We start from the raw sequence: 18,241 nt of genomic DNA, 5'->3' as shown, positions 1-18,241 counted from the left end.
GAGGAAAAATAAACCATTTGAAAACCTTTTTATCATTCCCAACATATGATTTCAATTTTTAGAAAACCTTAGATGACTATGTATTTTTAAAGCTTCTGTGTTAGAACTAAATAACAGATAGTAATGAGATTTTAAAAAGACAAAATACAGAAGAAAGAAGGCAAGATTTAAAAGCTTTTCTCCCCAGGCCTTAGGGTTACTATACGTAGTTAAACATTAGAAGAGTCCTGTCTCTTATACACATCTAGATGTGTATAAGAGACAGCATTAGAAGAGTCAAAGTAATCCAAGAAATACAAAAATGAGTTTTTATGTTAATTAAACACTGCCTTTTCCCCCATTTACTCTTCAATCATCAGTTTTTTGCTTAGTATCTGCTTGCTTCTATGATACTGTACAGTAGGTTCCTGCAAATGCTTCGAACTAGGTGTTTAATGATAACAGATTCCAGGCCTCAAAGCAGAACACAGCAAACCTGATTTTCACTACTCACAAATTCCTGTGATTAATAACTGCACAGAAAAGGCCACCCAATCAAGAGGGAGGGTAAACGTATTCTGAGTAAACACTACTGAGTAACAACATTGTTCAGGCTACTAGCCGAACCAGTCATTCCATTTTCACTTTTCTGAAGGGTTCTCACAGCACTTGGAACCTGCATCCCAGTACTCAAAGAAAGTCCACCACACCATACCTAAGAAAAGACAAGAAAAACCTGTCAGATTTCAAATCAGATTAGAACTTCAGTGATTTTTACATTTCTATTTCAAAGGTAAAATGTCACACATATGAACATCAATCATTCTCAAACAGATAACCACCATATTTCAGCTGAGGGGAAATGGAAAGACTAAATCAGAATTATTTTAGAACCACAGAGGCCAGAGGAGGTCTTGGTGGTAGCAGAACCAACTGAAGTTGCACCCAAGAGAGGGAACTCAGGGCTGCAGAAATTGAGAAACTTAATTGGCTTAATCTAGGCAAAAGATATTACCTATCATTACTGATGCTAACTTTCACAACCAAGGGAAGCATACAAAGCACCAACTTACTTCCCAGTTATGCTTTTGGTTTTGATAATGAGATATGGCCTGATATTATAAAAATCTAACACCCCTCTATTAACAGTAAAATCCAGTTTTCTTCCCTACTGTGTTAACAGTAAGAACTCTTTTATAATTAAGAAGGACTCCTGACAAAAATGCAAATCCCAATATCCAGATGCACTTCCCATGTTCTATTACTTATCATAAATGTGAATGACTTTGTGAAAGTTAAAACTGCTTTGCTTGTGAACAGAGCAGCTATGATTCAATAGAGTGAGAAATAAGATTTGGGACACAGTCAAAAGAATTAAAATATGAAAATATGGATCATTGACACTATCATCAACTACCAGGTATGAATTAATAATAGACACAAGCTTAAAGCAAGGGAAATTCCAGAAGTTAAGTATCATCACCTTCAATTATATCCTTAAGTGTTCAGTATCTACTAAGTAACTAGATTATTGTACTAAAGAATCTACAGAACTGTGAAATTTGTAATTATATAATTAACATTATAAATTTTCAAAACTATCAGGCTCAGTAATGATAACTCCCAAAATACAAAGCAACTTTCTGATTATAAAACTACTATATTATTTTTTGGAAATTATTTAAATGATTTAGAAAAATATTTACTCAAAATATCTAGCATGAAGATGCAAAGGGAAATCAAGAAGAAAACATAAAACCTTTGTGACCTTGAGTTAGGCAAAGCGTTACCCATAATAGGGAAAAAAATTACTAAATTGGACTTCATGTCAAAATGAAAAACTTCTCTTTGAAATGTTCAGAAAATGAAAATGCAAACCATAAACCAGGAGAAAATATTTGCAAAGCATATATCTGATAAAGGATTCACATCCAAACTGTACAAAGAACTCTTAAAAATAGGAAAACCAGGCCAGGTGCGGTGGCTCATGCCTGCAATCCCAGGACTTTGGGGGGCCAAGGCTGGCAGATCATTTGAGCCCAGGACTTCGAGACCAGCCTGGGCAACATGGCAAAACTCCATCTGCACAAGAAACATTTTTTAAATAGCCGGGTGTGGTGGTGGGCACCTGTAATCCCAGGCTAAGGTGGGAGGATCACTTGAGCCCAGGCAGTTGTGACTGCAGTGAGCTGTGATCGCACCACTGTACTCTAGCCTGGGTGACACAGCACGACCCTGTCTTAAAGTAAAATATAAAAAAATAAGAAAACAAGTCCTTAAAAGTAAGCAAAAAATTTTAACAGATACTTGAAATAAATTATATGAATGGCAAATAAGCACATGAAACATCATTTGTCATTGGGAAAGTACAAATAAAAACACAATGACATACCACTACACACCTATTAAAATGGCTTAACAACAACAAAAATCTGGTGATACCAAATAATGGCAAGGATATGACCAATTCTCATATCTCTGATAGGAAGGCAAAAAATGGTACAGCCACTTTGGAAAACATTTTGGAAGTTCCCTATGAAGTTAAACATAGACTTTCAATGTGATACAGCAACTGTATTACTGCTCTTAGGTATTTACACAAGGGAAAATCCCGTATGTAAATGTTTATAGTGATTTTATTCATAACTGCCCAAAACTGGGAAAAACCCAAGTATCTTTCAACTGGTGAATGAATGAATAAACTGTGACACATACATATATGAAACACTACTCAGCAATGAAAAAGAGGAGAACACTGACACCACAACAACATGGATGAATTTCAAATGCAGCATGGTACGGAATCAAAAGGCTACATACCAAACAATTCTATTTAGATGATGTTCTGGAAAAGGCACAACTATAGGGCCTACAAACTGGTTACTGATAGCTAGGGCTGGTTGTGTGGAAGGGTCCACTATAAAAGAACATAAAGGAATTTTCTAGGGTGATGGAAATGTTCTATATCTTGATTATGGTGGTGATTATACAACTGTAGGCATTTGCTAAAACCCACAGAACTGCACCGTATTATAAATTCAATAAAACTGACTTAAAAATTAATCTTGTACACAAAACATTTAACAGGCATTAACGTAGTTAATAAAAGCAAGCCTTCAATGAAGGAAAAATTTTTTTAACAAGTTTAAAATAATTTCTTGCAGTATCTTATGACACTAATATAATTAGAGTATTATTTGGAATATAAAACAATAAACTCAGCACATACATACATGAGATAGATTCAAATTAAAAGTAAATCTACTCTTTATAAAAGCACACCTAAGACTTGGAAAAAAATTTTCTGCATTCCACATGGTAAACAATTCATCCTTGACGGACCAGTTTGGAAAAATAGCCAAAAATGCATAATAAGGCAGAGATTTGTACAAAGTTTAAAAAAAAAAAAAGGAAAAAGAAACAACCCTTCTAATATCTTTATGTTTCCATGAGCAATAACTTTAGTCACTAATAACTTACTTTTAATATAAAAATAGGTGTCCTGGTTATTAGCATTGTTTTAATCTTAAGAGATTAAAGTATCTGGAATAATTATTATGGATAATGAGATTTAAAAGCACTGTATTTTCAACCCACTCATACTCTGAAAACTTTCTCCTTATAGTTGACAAGTTACAGTTAGGGGTGATGACAGAAGAACATACATGCAAAATATTCCAAGTTTGCATTTGAAATATACCATCTTGATTTACAGAGGTTAGCCCCCAAATTTAAGGAAAGTTCTAGCCAAAGTAATGGTAACTTTAACTGGATCCCAGAACTCCCCACAGGAACCTAACCTATGAAAAAATGCAGAAGGTTAAGAGTTGGAAAAAGCAATAACATTTGCTTAAATAAATAAATTCAAAACCATGTTTCATTTTGTGCAGAGAAACATAAATGTTTCCTTTCAGCCTGAAACTGAGTAGACCTGCAATTATATAGGATGTAATTGCTATGTGGTGTGCATACATATATTCAGCATAGCACATAAAGACAGTCATCTAATATTGTACAAAGATGACAGTGCACTATGATCTTGTCAGTAAATGGTCCTGGAATAACTGGATATCCACGGGGAATTAAAGAACGTATCTAGATCCTTACTTCATACCAAACACATCAATCCTACATTGTACTTGCATTGTAAATGCAGTCTATATCTAAATGTACAAGGTAAAGCTTTTAGAAGACAAGAATATTTTCATGACCTTGGGGGTGCATACTGATTTCTTAAACAGAACACAAAAAGTGCTAACTGTAAATGAAAAAATTGATAAACTGAACAAAATCAACTTTTATCAAATGATACCAATAAGGAAAAAGGAAAGCCAGAGTGAAGAAGATCCTACAAATTAACCCATAAGAAACAGGAAGACAACCTAATAGAAATACAAGCAAAAGATCTGAATAGCCAGTTCACAAAAGAATATACCCAAATAGTCAACAAATATATAAAAAGGTACTCAACAGCACTAGTAATCAAGGAAATGAAAATTAAAACCACAATGTAATATATCATCCACTAGAAGGGCATACATTTTTTTAAAATACCAAGTATTGACAAGGATTTGAAGGAACTCAAATTCTCACATACTGCTAGTTGTAAATTAGCATAACCAACCATTTTGGAAAACCGGCAGTTTTACAGTTGATTATACATACACCATATGATCTAGCAACTCCAATCATAGGTATATACTCAATGGAAATATACACATACATTTATCAAAAGATATGAACAAAAACATTCATAGCAAATGTATAAGCCCGCAAATGGAAACCACCCACATATCCAACTAAATTAAAATGTATAAATCAATTGATATAGTCACAGAATGGAAAACTATACAGCTATGAGAATGAATGAACTATAACCACATAGAATATGGATTAATCTCACAAGCATAATGTTGAGTCAAAAAGATACTGTATGATTCTGTTTATATAAAACTGAAAAGGAAGAAAAGTAAATTTAGGATATTGAAAGTTAATACAGTGTTGACACTGGAGAAGGGCCATTAGGGACTGGAAATGGGCACTAGAGGGGTCTTCTGAGGTTCTCGTAATGTTCTAGGTGCTAGTTACATACATGAGTGCAGTCTTAAAAAAATCATCAAACTACATATTTATGATTTGTGTACTTCATGTATTAACATTAACTTCAATAAAATATACCAAAATATATATAAAAACAATCACAGATTTGGGAGAGGGTGAATTGAGGAAAGGGAGAAGAATATGAAGAAAAAATAAAATATACTCCTTCTCCAAATATACGATATAGAATATTCTCCTTAAAGTTGCCAAACCAAGTAAAATATAAGTTAGATATATATAAAATATAAAACATACTAACCATGAAACCAGGTAGTACTGGCTGAGTAAATTTTGTCTTAAAGGAATATAGCAACTGTTTTGAATTTGCGTCATAGAATGAAAGTTGACCTAAAAAAGAAGGAAAAAAAGCCTAATTTATTATACAAAAATTGTAACATTTAATTAATTCTACTGCATAATCATGTAAAAAAATATATATAAGTTGACATTAATTTTTGTTATAAACTTGGAGGACTGGATTAATTATTCCCACTTGAAAATCATAAGGACAAATGCTTAAGGAAAAGCCCAATCCAATTTTCTTCCCCTGGTTTTCAAGACCTCCATAATACCTCTAAAATCTGGCACTATTCTACTTATTTACTACAAACTATTTCCTTATTTGATCAGTATTTAACAAATGGTTTCATTAGCCCAGTGTAAACCAAGACCATTTCTTCCTCCTTATTTTTCCCGTAACCAGCCTCTCTGCCCAAATCCTAATCACCATTTAAAGTGTACTCTATTAAACCTTGTCTTCTATCTACCTGATGCCATACTGATACTCCAGTCTCTGAAATCACAGTATAATTATCATTGCTTCAATTTTGTTAATTTTTTTAATAGAGGCGGGGTCTTGTTTTTTGTATAAGCTGGTCTTGAACTCCTGAGCTCAAGCAATTCTCCACCTCAGTCTCCCAAAGTGCTAGGATTACAAGCATAAGCCACTATGCCTGACCTGCTTTGTTAATTTTTAAAATCACCTCACGGTATATATTTCAATAGGATCATGCCCTAATAAAAGCTATCTGTCTGACCTCCTAAACTGTACAACCAAATGGCCTCCTTACAACTGTTATCACTTCTTGAAACTCTTCTCTGATGACCATTCCCTTGCTTTGTATCATAACCATGGGGATAACTTCGCAATCTCCTCCTTTTCTTCCTGTTCTAAATGTAGCTGCTTTGTCCACGCTCTTTTCTCTATATAATGCTTCCTTAATAAATCAACTGCCACCAAAGAGGAAGATAAAGGAAACTAGTATTTATGCACACTATTATGTAGGTTGTTTAATTGAGGTAATGTATGTAAAGTACCCAGTACTTTGATCTCAAAGTTGGTAAACAGCAGAACAGTACATATGATCACAAAGTGAGTAAATAGCAGAACAGTAATGCTTAAATATATTGTCCTATACAGTTTTCCACAGCAATTCTGTAATGCTGTCTCAAATATTTAGCGTCAGCTCTACTTAACTGCTGAATTCTAGCACTGAATTTCAAAATGCTTGCTAAACATGCCACATGGTTATCCTGCTGGCATTTCATTTCCCCCCAAAACTCTATGTTCCCTATCCTGTTGACACGGTCATCCTAATGATCACACTGGCTGGAACCTCAAAGTCATCTTCAACTGCCTCTCCTCAGCTGATCTGTATTTAGTTACTAACTCCTATGAATTCTACTGTCAAATCCATTCTTAATTCTCCACTGCTCAGATGCTTGTTGCCAGTTACTCAACACTTATTAAGGGCTTTCTATGTGAAAAGCACTAGCCAGGCAATAAGGGTTTAATAGCTAACAAGAGACTCAGTCCTGCTCTACACCACTTGAAGACTGCTTCCTGAAAAGTCTTATGCTCACTATGCTTTCAAGCTCTTCCATCTTTAACCACTGACTCTCTAATATTTCTAAAACTAGATTATCTTATGACTATAGTGTTCTAAAACATGCAGAACCACCCCTCCCCACTACTAAAGACTAGTCCATTATTATTTTTCCAGGCTCTCAGAATCTGATCCTATTCCACAATACAACTTCCTCTTGCCATATGTTATGCTCTAGACTAAAATCTCACTACTGCCTTTGTGGACTCACAGAGTATGGGAAAGGAGAAAGAAGATAAGCAAATGTTGCCTTGGTAGTTGAAAAAGAAAAAAAAATGTGTGCTAATAAATTTGCCATTTATCCTGAGGAAAATGATTTAACTGATTCAAGGCAAATAAGTTAAAAAACAAAAAACACAGCAAAGCTAACATGTCATCACCAAAAATAAATCAAGCCAAAATTACTTTTTCTCCTTTTTTGAATAAATTAATTGATAGCTCATAGAATTATTTGGGCATGATACTACTAAAATAATAAAATTTAGTATTAGCTTAAGTGTCAACTTGGAGAAAAAACATCTAGGGAATTACTTTAGTTCAATATTATGTCATCTTCAAAATTATTATACATTAGATAACTGTAGAGAATATGCTTATGAAATAACTAATTCAATGAGCTTTAAAATTTTTCCAAAATATAAATATCAAGTTTAGATGATTTTAAGAGGAGGGGAAATTTGGGCCAAATCAATAAGATGAAACTAAAAAAGGATAAATGTAATAGTCTTCATTTGCATTATATATAACATTGAGTTATTTTTAAAAACCCTAAACTGGCTGGGCACGGTGGCTCATGCCAGTAATCCCTGCAATTTGGGAGGCTGAGGCAGGTGAATCACTTGAGGTCAGGAGTTTGAGACCAGCCTGGCCAGCATGGTGAAACCCCATCTCTACTAAAAATACAAATATTAGCCAGGCATGGTGGCACGTGCCTGTAATCCCAGCTACTCAGGAGGCTGAGGCAGGAGAATCGCTGGAACCTGGGAGGCGGAGGTTGCAGTGAGCTGAGATTGAGCCACTGCACTCCAGCCTGAGCAACAGAGTAAGACTCCGTCTCAAAAAAAAAAAAAACAAAAAACCTAACAACAACAACAACAACAAAACAAAATCCCAAACTGCCTAATAAAAGAAGAAAAAGACAATTTGACATAATGCCATGAAAAAAGATCTAATGGATTAGATCTTTTGGACAAGCTCAATATTGGTCAGCGTGCTAAGTCATACTATTACAAATAGCACAGCCAAATTACTGTCCTTTGTTGGTCAGAGGTCATGTGTTCCACTCTAACAACCAACCTTTAAGAAAAACACTGACATACTAGACCGCCATAGGAGATTATAAAGACTTGGAAAAATTAAATTTTAACAGGGGCAGCTAATAACGGAATATATGGTCTGGAAAAACAGGGCAAGAAAAGCGATGTTAGTACCTGTAGTTTTTCATAAATAAGGATTATTGTGTGAATATGAATGAGGAAACATAATTCTGTGTTTATTCAGATGGGAAAAATTAAGAGAAACAGTTTCTGAAGTTATAGGGAGACAATGTGAGTCAACTTAAGAAAAATCTTCTAACCAAGAGCTGTCCAACAATGAAACAGGCTGCTTTCTAAGACAGTAAACTTCACATTAAAAGTTCTTCGGGCACAGGAGTGGCAACTACCTGCAGAGATAGTGTAGTAAGAATTTCATACTGTGTAGCAGATCGAGTAATGTCTTTTCTTTTTTGGATTAGACTACAATGTGTTAATAATTTTGTAAGTAAAGAAATTCTGATATTGAGGGGAAACCCCTTTGGCCCCTGTAAAGATATTACAAGTCATTCTGAAGAATACCTTTAAAGATAGCAACTTGAAAATTAAGAACATTCCATTCATTTCAAGTTTGATGTGGTTTGGCACAGTAAATAATTGCTGTATAGCTTATGTTTACTAGAATAGTAGAAAATATGGCTCTGGTATCTTCTTGAAATTTTTTTAATTTTTGTAGGTACATAGTAGGTGTGTATATTTATGCAGTACAGTACAAGAGATGTTTTCATATAGGCATGCAATGTGTAATAATCATGTCATGTAAAATGGGGTATTCATCCTGGGTTAGGTAATTTCTAAGGTCTACTTCAACTAGAAAATTCTGACTATCACTCTTTAGAGGTAGGTAATAAAACATGGTAAGGAAGGAATTAAAATGGACAGAAGAAATGTTAGTGCTGAAGACTAAAATTAGCAAAATCTTTCAGACTTAGTATAGTATAAATGAGAGCTTTTGTAGGGCTCCAGGCAGACATCACATATACCATTCCAGTCAATTCTAGAACTGAGATTTTGATGATGATCAAAAGCCTACCTGATCAAAATGTCCTTACCACAATACTAATGGAAATCCTGTATAGATGATCACCAGTGAAAGGTACTGAAATGCAAGCAACTATGAAGAAATAACCTATAAGAAAATAAACTTACCCCCATCAAAATCACAAAATACACCTATTTTTTCAGGAACAGTAACATCCAAAGCTTTGACTTTATTATTATGCTTTGCTGCAAATGTGTTTTGTAGCCAGTTGTTGACATGGATACACCAACTAGTGTTTGTCTTTCCCAATTGGTCAAATTTCCCCAACGTTTTGTATGCTACTCCCACACTGTAGGATTTACAGTCCTTCTGGGCCTTGACCTCCCAATAATGTTGTCCACTTTCAATAGCAGTGTCTCCTACAAAAGATCAGAAAGGTAGATTTGACTCTTTTCTCTTCCTTATGAGTCACATAGTTTTACCTATCACTCGTCCCAAAAAAATGACACAAAAATTTTTATTCAAGTACTTTTCCTGTAAGAATAATCATGTTAACACACAGACACTAAATGCTGAGTACCTGCTCTAACTTTACCTTTATGTTTAGTAATATTCTTCTGAATATAAAATGTTTCAGAGGTTTTCTTCCTTACTATCCCCCTCCCGGCTTATATATATAAAGATGTGGGAACACTATGTAAGCTGAAGTAGAGTTTTAAAAGTATCAATAATAATAAGACAATTTGAAAACCCCCCAAAGTAATTAGGTTTCAATTGGGAGGAACTTCTTGCAAAGATTTATTCAATATACAGATAGCCACTTTGAGTGGAAAGTCCACCAGTGTGATTGTGATGCCTTTAATCTGAGATAATGAAAAACAATTATATTTTGTCCTACCCAGCACCGTGTACGATTCTCCAGTAAAACGATCTCTACTGCCTCTTACTGCTGGTGGCCTGGAGCCTACAGATGTTCGTTTTGGGGATGGTGTACCACTTCTATATAAACAAAAAGAAAAAAGAGAAACGAATATTTTATATTGTAAATGTTTCATAAACTAAAACTAGAAATCATAGAAGGAGCCTCTGAAAAGATTTCTCATTATGTTATAGAAATAACGACCATTCAATTTGATCCGAACTATTATTAAACAGCGCTGTCAATTATAAACACTGAAATGTAAGAAGCTATCAATACAAAGCAGGCTGAAAACACTAATGGCATGCAGACTGAGCAAGGCTTACACAAAGAACACATGGCTGAAATAAACAATGCTAAAATGTGACAAGACTTACTAAAGAAAAAAGAAGGACTCAAGAAAGATAATGAGTTACAGCTTACCTTTTTTGCAGGTAAATAAAGGCAAAGATAGGTTCCTTCTTATAATCCTGACTAAATAACTCTTTTTATAAGCAGTGAGTATTTTTGCTCTGAATCTTAACTTCTTAAAAATAGAAATGGCGACCGGGCGTGGTGGCTCACACCTGTAATCCCAGCACTTTGGGAGGTGCCAAGGCAGGCAGATCACCTGAGGCCGGGAGTTCGAGACCAGCCTATCTAACATGGAGAAACCCCCATGTCTACTAAAAATACAAAATTAGTAGGGCGTGGTGGCGCATGCCGGTAGTCCCAGCTACTCAGGAGGTTAAGGCAGGAGAACCGCTTGAACCCAGGAGGCAGAGGTTGCCGTGAGCCAAGATCGCACCATTGCACTCCAGCCTAGGCAACAAGAGCGAAACTCCGTCTAAAAAAAAGGTGGCGGGGTGGGGGGCTGCAGGCGGTGGCTCACAATTCTAATCCCAGCAATTTGGGAGGCCGAGACAGGCGGAGCACGAAGTCAGGAGTTCAAGACCAGCCTGGGCAACACAGTGAAACCCAGCATCTACTAAAAATACAAAAATTAGCTGGGCATGGTGGTGGGTGCCTGTAATCCCAGCTACTTGGGAGGCTCAGGCAGGAGAATCGCTTGAATCCGGGAGGCGGAGGTTGCAGTGAGCCCAGATCATGCCACTGCATTCCAGCCTGGGCGACAGGGCTAGACTCCATCTCAAAAAAAAAAAAAAAAAAAAAAAGATGGAAATGGCAATTGTCCAAATCCATGCACAGGATAATAAAAAGTATTATCAAGCATTTCTCCTACTCAAATAGCCAAGATCCACCTTGACTTCCTCTTATATCAAATTATATGATATATGGAAAACTGGAGAGTATTGGGATGTTTGCTAACTTTCAAAAACTCAAAATAGATTAAGTCCCAAAGATGTTTTCAAAATAACATTTTAATTATACTGAATTACTACATTTAACAAAAGATTTTTTGGTCAAGATTATCCTAAAATTATTTAGGGGATATGGGGATAACTATATTCTCACCACTAATTAGAAATAAAAACACTTTTTTTCTAACATAGCACTAGAAATTTTCTTCCTAAAATCAACTTAGTAGATTTTAATATAAGCTATGAATACTAGAATAGAAATCCCTGACAAAGGCAAAGCAAGAATACAGGTAAAACTTAAAGTCATTTCATATGATTCATTTCATATGATTCAGTGACTTCGTTCTGCATTATTTAAATGTTGTCTTGCTGTCAGAAAGCAGATTTATTAGACAAATTTTGAAGAACTCAGGACCACTTCAACTGTCTCCTTTTTAGTGTATAATATTAAGTAGCAAAAGTGTAAGTCTAGAACTGTAACACTCACATGACTTAGTTTAATTCTTCCCAAGGGATTTCAAAGGTCCTTTGTATAAAGATATTTCTTTAAAAAGACAATTGAAAACTGACTATAGGTTCTGTTTGAACAGATAGCATGAACAAAGCTGAATGTGGATAGGTAGATTAAAATTTCTGTGAAACTTGTGCTAAGGTAGGCAGTAGTTTCTTGCTATTGGGTAGGGGGACAGCAAAACAGAACGTGAGGGGGGAAGTTCCAGAATAGTTGTTGAGATCTCCAAAATGAGGGATAGAAACAAATAAAAATTACTAAACATTTATACTCTTTATTCTGAATAACAAAAATACCTGTTTTCACTTTTTCAAGGTTTGGGATGAACATGTATTCTAAGCTGATACTTGTATACAATACTTTTAAGAGTCATTAACTAGTAAGAAAGTAAAACTGCAAACATTGTCAACTGGTAACTCAGGAAAAAATAACTGCATCATAATTTTCTTTCCGATTCATTTTATATAAGCTGATAGAGAATGTTAAAAGCCTGATTACAAAAGGTCTGTATGTTTTCAAAAGCTTTATCTTAAGCTCAGGGGAAAACATTATATTTGCCTCAAAGTTTAAAAAAATAGTACATGTAGCTCTATTTTCCTGATCTTGTGAAGGGCAAAGACTCTTGAAATCAATTGTTTTTTAAACCATGTGCTGAACTCAAAGGAATCCACAGATGCCACAGAGATATTATGCGAAGAAGCCAGCTTTAGGGCTTCCTCCCTCCTTTAACCAGCTATACTTTTCTCTTTTCGGATTAGGCTTCTGGAAATATTTCATGAAAGAACCATGCTGTTGCTTTTTTTGAAAAAGGTGTGAAAAAACAATGTTTTAGATGCAACATTAAAAGAAGACATGAAAAGGAAGAAGGCAAAAGTAAAATTGTTTCAACATGGTATATAAATTATAACAAAAAAGCTTTTAGGTCTCCAGAACACCTATGTAATAAAAGAACTTCATGTGGTTGACAGTTATTCTCCAAAAGTTCATATGAGATTATCTGAAATGAAAGTACATTCTCCCCTTAAAAAAATGAGTGCAGAGGTCACCAAAGATTACCCAGTTCATCAAGTCACCAATTCATAAATTGGCTGCATATTAATCTTCCTCCACTCAAGTTATTCAACTGCAAATATTGGTAACTATACAAAAATGAACACAGTTTTAATTAATCATGTCAGTATTTGTGAAAAATTACTTTTGTAACTAGAGAAGGCAGATGGGATACAGTAACCTGAGAACACTAGCTCTTCATTATATCTAACTTCACTTTAAACTCCAATGTTTTTTAGTATTGCTAGTACTATCTTACCATTAATAGTCATGACTATGGTTGCTATTCAGTTGAGAAACAGCAAAGAAAATCAACAAGATTTTGTTTTGGCTAACTAGGTAAGAATCAAATGAAAGGAGATGAGAGGTTAAAGTAAACGTGTAGTCAGGAGTGAGGAGGAATTAAATGAGTCAAACCAGTGGTTCTCAAACCCAGCTGCACATCAGAACCACTTGGGGAACTTTTAAAAATGCAAATTACCAGGACTTAACCATAAACTACTAAATCAGATACTGGAGGGCTGGCTTGAGAAACACATGTCTGTGTTTTTAAATTAAGAATTTCAGGATTTTGCTGTTCATCTGGGCTAGGAGCCACTGAGGTAAAACAAAGCAAAACTCCCCTATCAAGGAGCAGGGATTAAAAGGGTGATAAAAAGACAGGTTTTACACAATCTATCATACGGCACCCTTGGTGCTTGCTATGGCAAGTGAGGAACTTGACTATGGAGTAGCCGAGGGAAGGGGACTAACTGTTGCTAGGAACCACATCTCATCTCTGTATCCTCAGTACAGAGTAAGTGTACAATATCTGACTAGAATGAGCTCAGCTGAGTAAAGAGAATATGTGATATTATCAATTAAGGACCACCTGTATCTTCCTGAGCCAAAGTACTAAATTGGAAAAACAATGGCCTTTGGCATTTTGTAATACATCAATGATTGTCAATTGAAAAGGCACAACAGAATCAGAAACAATCAGGAAACTTTTTCAAAATATACTGACAGTTTACCTCTCCAACTGGTGGGTCAGAGTGTCTGCTGAGAGGAAACATGCATTCTGAAAAATATTTCCCAAGTAACTCAGGGCAACAAATAGAAAGTGAACGTCATATAAATAAAGAGAAAAATGTCACTTGGCACTGCTTCAAAATGTATTAAGAACTCTTTTGATAACCAGATAAACAATTTTTAAAAATTTGTAACTTACCAGTAGTAAAGAAATAAAGGGAAGCATGGAGAAAAGAAAAACAGACATAACTATTGACATTGGTACTTTAATTTCAGAGAAAAGTTAAATAACAAAAACTCTTCCATTGCAGCATTCCAGACTTCCAATCCTAAGTCACTTTTTCAAGAAACAACTTATAGTAAGTTTTATGTCAAGCATGATCTCCTCCCATCCCCTCCCTCACCCCACTTCTCTAAAGGACACCCTGGCCACTTAACTATCTGAATTTAAGTAAGGCTCTTCAGCTACCTCTAGTCTGGGTTGTTTTACCAGCTTCCCAAATAATTTCTTTACTGTCCAATTCATCTTGCTCATTATTATAAGATAAAGCTAACTCTGATTGCTTTATTTAAAAATCTTCATGTACTTCTATACTACTCACAAACGACTTAGCATGACATTCTGGTTCTTGATTTAGTCCCAATCTGCCTTTCTAGCCTTCTCACCTCTAGAGATCACTATATAGCTAAATATACCAGCCAAAATGTTGTTTAAACTCACACCATATACTTCAGTGCCTTTGCTATGGTGGTTCCCCCTTTCAGTGCAAGTCTAACCACACATTTTCCCACTTGCTCAAAAACCAGCCTAAATACCACTTCTTTAATGAAAGTCCTCCAAATTCTATCAGGCTAAATAACCTGTCGGAGGACTCCAGCTCCAGGCCCAAATCCCGTGTGTGGTTTTTTTTTCTCTTTTTAAAAATTATTATACTTAAAGTTCTGGGGTACATGTGCAGAATGTGCAGTTTTGTTACATAGGTATACACGTGCCATGGTGGTTTGCTGCACTCATCAACCGGTCACCTACCTTAGGTATTTCTCCTAATGCTATTCCGCCCCTAGGCCCCCACCCCCTGACAGGCCCCAGGGTGTGATGTTCCCCTCCCTCTGTCCATGTGTTCTCATTGTTCAACTCCCACTTATGAGTGAGAACATGTGGTGTTTGGTTTTCCGTTCTTGTGATAGTTTCTGAGAATGATGGTTTCCAGCTTCATCCATGTCCCTGCAAAGGACATGAACTCATCCTTTTTTATGGCTGCATAGTATTCCATGGTGTATATGTGCCACATTTTCTTTATCCAGTCTACCATTGATGGACATTTGAATTGGTTCCAAGTCTTTTTATTGTGAATAGTGCCCTGATAAACATACGTGTGCAATGTGACTTTATAGCAGCATGATTTATAAATCCTTTGGGTATATATCCAGTAATGGGACTGCTGGGTCAAATGGTATTTCTAGCTCTAGATCCTTGAGGAATTGCCACACTGTCTTCCACAATGGCTGAACTAATTTACACTTCCACCAACAGTGTAGAAGAGTTCCTATTTCTCCACATCCTCTCCAGTATCTGTTGTTTCCTGACTTTTTAATGATCACCATTCTAACTGGCATGAGAAGGTATCTCATTGTGGTTTTGATTTGCATTTCTCTAATGACCAGTGATGCTGAGCATTTTTTCATATGTTTGTTAGCATATGTTTGACAAGTGTCTGTTCATATCCTTTGCCCACTTTTCGATGGGGCTGTTTTTTCTTGTAAACTTGGTTAAGCTCTTTGGCGATTCTGGATATTGGCCCTTTGTCAGATGGATAGATTGCAAAATTTTTCTCCCATTCTGTACGGTGCCTGTTCATTCTGATGATAGTTTCTTTTGCTGTGCAGAGGCTCTTTAGTTTAATTAGATTCCATTTGTCAATTTTGGCTTTTGTTGTCATTGCTTTTGGTACTTTGGACATGAAGTCTTTGCCCATGCCTATGTCCTGAATGGGATTGCCTAGGTTTTCTTCTAGGATTTTTATGGTTTTAGGTCTTATGTTTAAGTCTTTAATCCATCTTAAGTTAATTTTTGTATAAGGTGTAAGGAAGGGGTCCAGTTTTAGTTTTCTGCATATGGCTAGCCAGTTTTCCCAACACCATTTATGAAATAGGGAATCTTTTCCCCATTGCTTGTTTGTGTCAGGTTTATCAAAGACGAGATGGTTGTAGATGTGTGGTTTTATTTCTGAGATCTCTGTTCTGCTCCATTGGTCTATGTATCTGTTTTGGTACCAGTACCATGCTGTTTTGGTTACTGCAGCCTTGTAGTACAGTTTGAAGTCAGGTAGCATAATGCCTCTAGCTTTGTTCTTTTTGTTTAGGATTGTCTTCACTGTGAGGGCTCTTTTTTGGTTCCATATGAAGTTCACAGTAGCTTTCGCCAATTCTGTGAAGCAAGTCAAATGGTAGCTTGATGGGGATAGCACTGAATCTATAAATTACTTTGGGCAGTATGGCCATTTACACGATGTTGATTCTTCCTATCCATGAGCGGGGAATGTTTTTCCATTTGTTTGTGTCCTCCCTTATTTCCTTGAGCAGTGGTTTGTAGTTCTCCTTAAAGACATCCTTCATATCCCTTGTAAGTTGTATTCCTAAGTACTTTATTCTCTTTGTAGCAATTGTGAATGAGAGTTCACTCATGATTTGGCTCTCTGTCTGTTACTGGTGTATAGGAGTGCTTTTGATTTTTGCACATTGATTTTGAATCATGACACTTTGCTGAAGTTGCTTATCAGCTTAAGGAGATTTGGGGCTGAAACGATGGGGTTTTCTAAATAAACAATCATGTCATCTGCAAACAGAGACAATTTGACTTCCTCTCTTCCTATTTGAATACGCTTTATTTCTTTCTCTTGCCTGACTGCCCTAGGCAGAACTTTCAATACTGTGTTGAATAGGAGTGGTGAGAGAGGGCATCCTTGTCTTGTGCCAGTTTTCAAAGGAAATGCTTCCAGTTTTTGCCCATTCAGTATGATACTGGCTGTCGTTTTGTCATAAATAGCTCTTATTATTTTGAGATACGTTCCATCGATACCCAGTTTATTGAGAGTTTTTAGCATAAAGGGGTGTTGAATTTTGTTGAAGGCCTTTTCTGCATCTATTAGGATAATCATGTGGTTTTTGTCATTTGACCTGTTTATGTGATAGCTTACGTTTATTGATTTGCATATGTTGAACCAGCCTTGCATCCTAGGGATGAAGCCGACTTGATCATGATGGATAAGCTTTTTGATGGGCTGCTGGATTCAGTTTGCCAGTATTTTATTGAGGATTTTCGCATTGTGTTCATCAGGGATATTGGCCTGAAATTTTCTTTTTTTGTTATCTGCCAGGTTTTGGTATCAGGATGACGCTGGCCTCATAAAATGTGTTAGGGAGGAGTCTGTCTTTTTCTTTTGTTTGGAATAGTTTCAGAAGGAATGGCACCAGCTCCTCTTTTGCCTCTGGTAGAATTCGGTTGTGAATCCATCTGGTCCTGGACTTTTTTTGGTTGCTAGGCTATTAATTACTGCCTCAATTTCAGAATTTGTTATTGGTCTAGTCAGGGATTCGATTTCTTCCTTGTTTAGACTTGGGAGGGTGTATGTGTCCAGGAATTTATCCATTCTAGATTTTCTAGTTTATTTGCATAGAGGTGTTTATAGTATTCTTTGATGGTAGTTTGTATTTCTCTGGGATCAATGGTGATATATCCTATATCATTTTTTATTGCATCTATTTGATTGTTCTCTTTTCTTCTTTATTAGTCTGGTTAGTGGTCTATCTATTTTGTTGATGTTTTCAAAAAACTAGCTCCTGGATTCATTGATTTTTTGAAGGAATTTTAGTGTCTCTATCTCCTTCAGTTCTGTTCTGATCTTAGTTATTTCTTGTCTTCTGCTGGCTTTTGAATTTGTTTGCTGTTGCTTCTCTAGTTCTTTTAATTGTGACGTTAGGGTGTCAATTTTAGATATTTCCTACTTTCTCTTGTGGGCATTTAGTGCTATAAATTTCCCTCTACACACTGCTTTAAATGTGTCCCAGAGATTCTGGTACATTGTGTCTTCGTTCTCAATGGTCTCAAAGAACATCTTTATTTCTGCCTTCATTTTGCTATTTACCCAGTAGTCATTCAGGAGCAGGTTGTTCAGTTTCCATGTAGTTG

General features: G+C 35.8%; 1 protein-coding gene across 1 annotated transcript in view; it reads right to left on the bottom strand.

Annotated features, from left to right (window-relative positions):
- Window positions 1-265: 265 nt before the first annotated feature.
- The window catches only part of FSD1L (fibronectin type III and SPRY domain containing 1-like), a 69,954-nt gene continuing 51,978 nt past the window's right edge, over window positions 266-18,241 (bottom strand). Inside the window, exons 11-14 of the mRNA XM_011966359.1 lie at window positions 10,159-10,256; window positions 9,428-9,679; window positions 5,339-5,427; window positions 266-694 (exon numbers count right to left, since the gene is read on the bottom strand). Of these exons, the coding sequence (XP_011821749.1) occupies window positions 569-694; window positions 5,339-5,427; window positions 9,428-9,679; window positions 10,159-10,256 (565 nt within the window). The 3' untranslated portion in view covers window positions 266-568. The remainder of the gene's footprint in view (window positions 695-5,338; window positions 5,428-9,427; window positions 9,680-10,158; window positions 10,257-18,241) is intronic.

The sequence above is a fragment of the Mandrillus leucophaeus genome, unplaced genomic scaffold, assembly GCF_000951045.1.
Source record: "Mandrillus leucophaeus isolate KB7577 unplaced genomic scaffold, Mleu.le_1.0 Scaffold76, whole genome shotgun sequence".
Classification (NCBI taxonomy): Eukaryota; Metazoa; Chordata; class Mammalia; order Primates; family Cercopithecidae; genus Mandrillus; species Mandrillus leucophaeus.
This window is presented reverse-complemented; position numbering and strand designations above follow the sequence as displayed.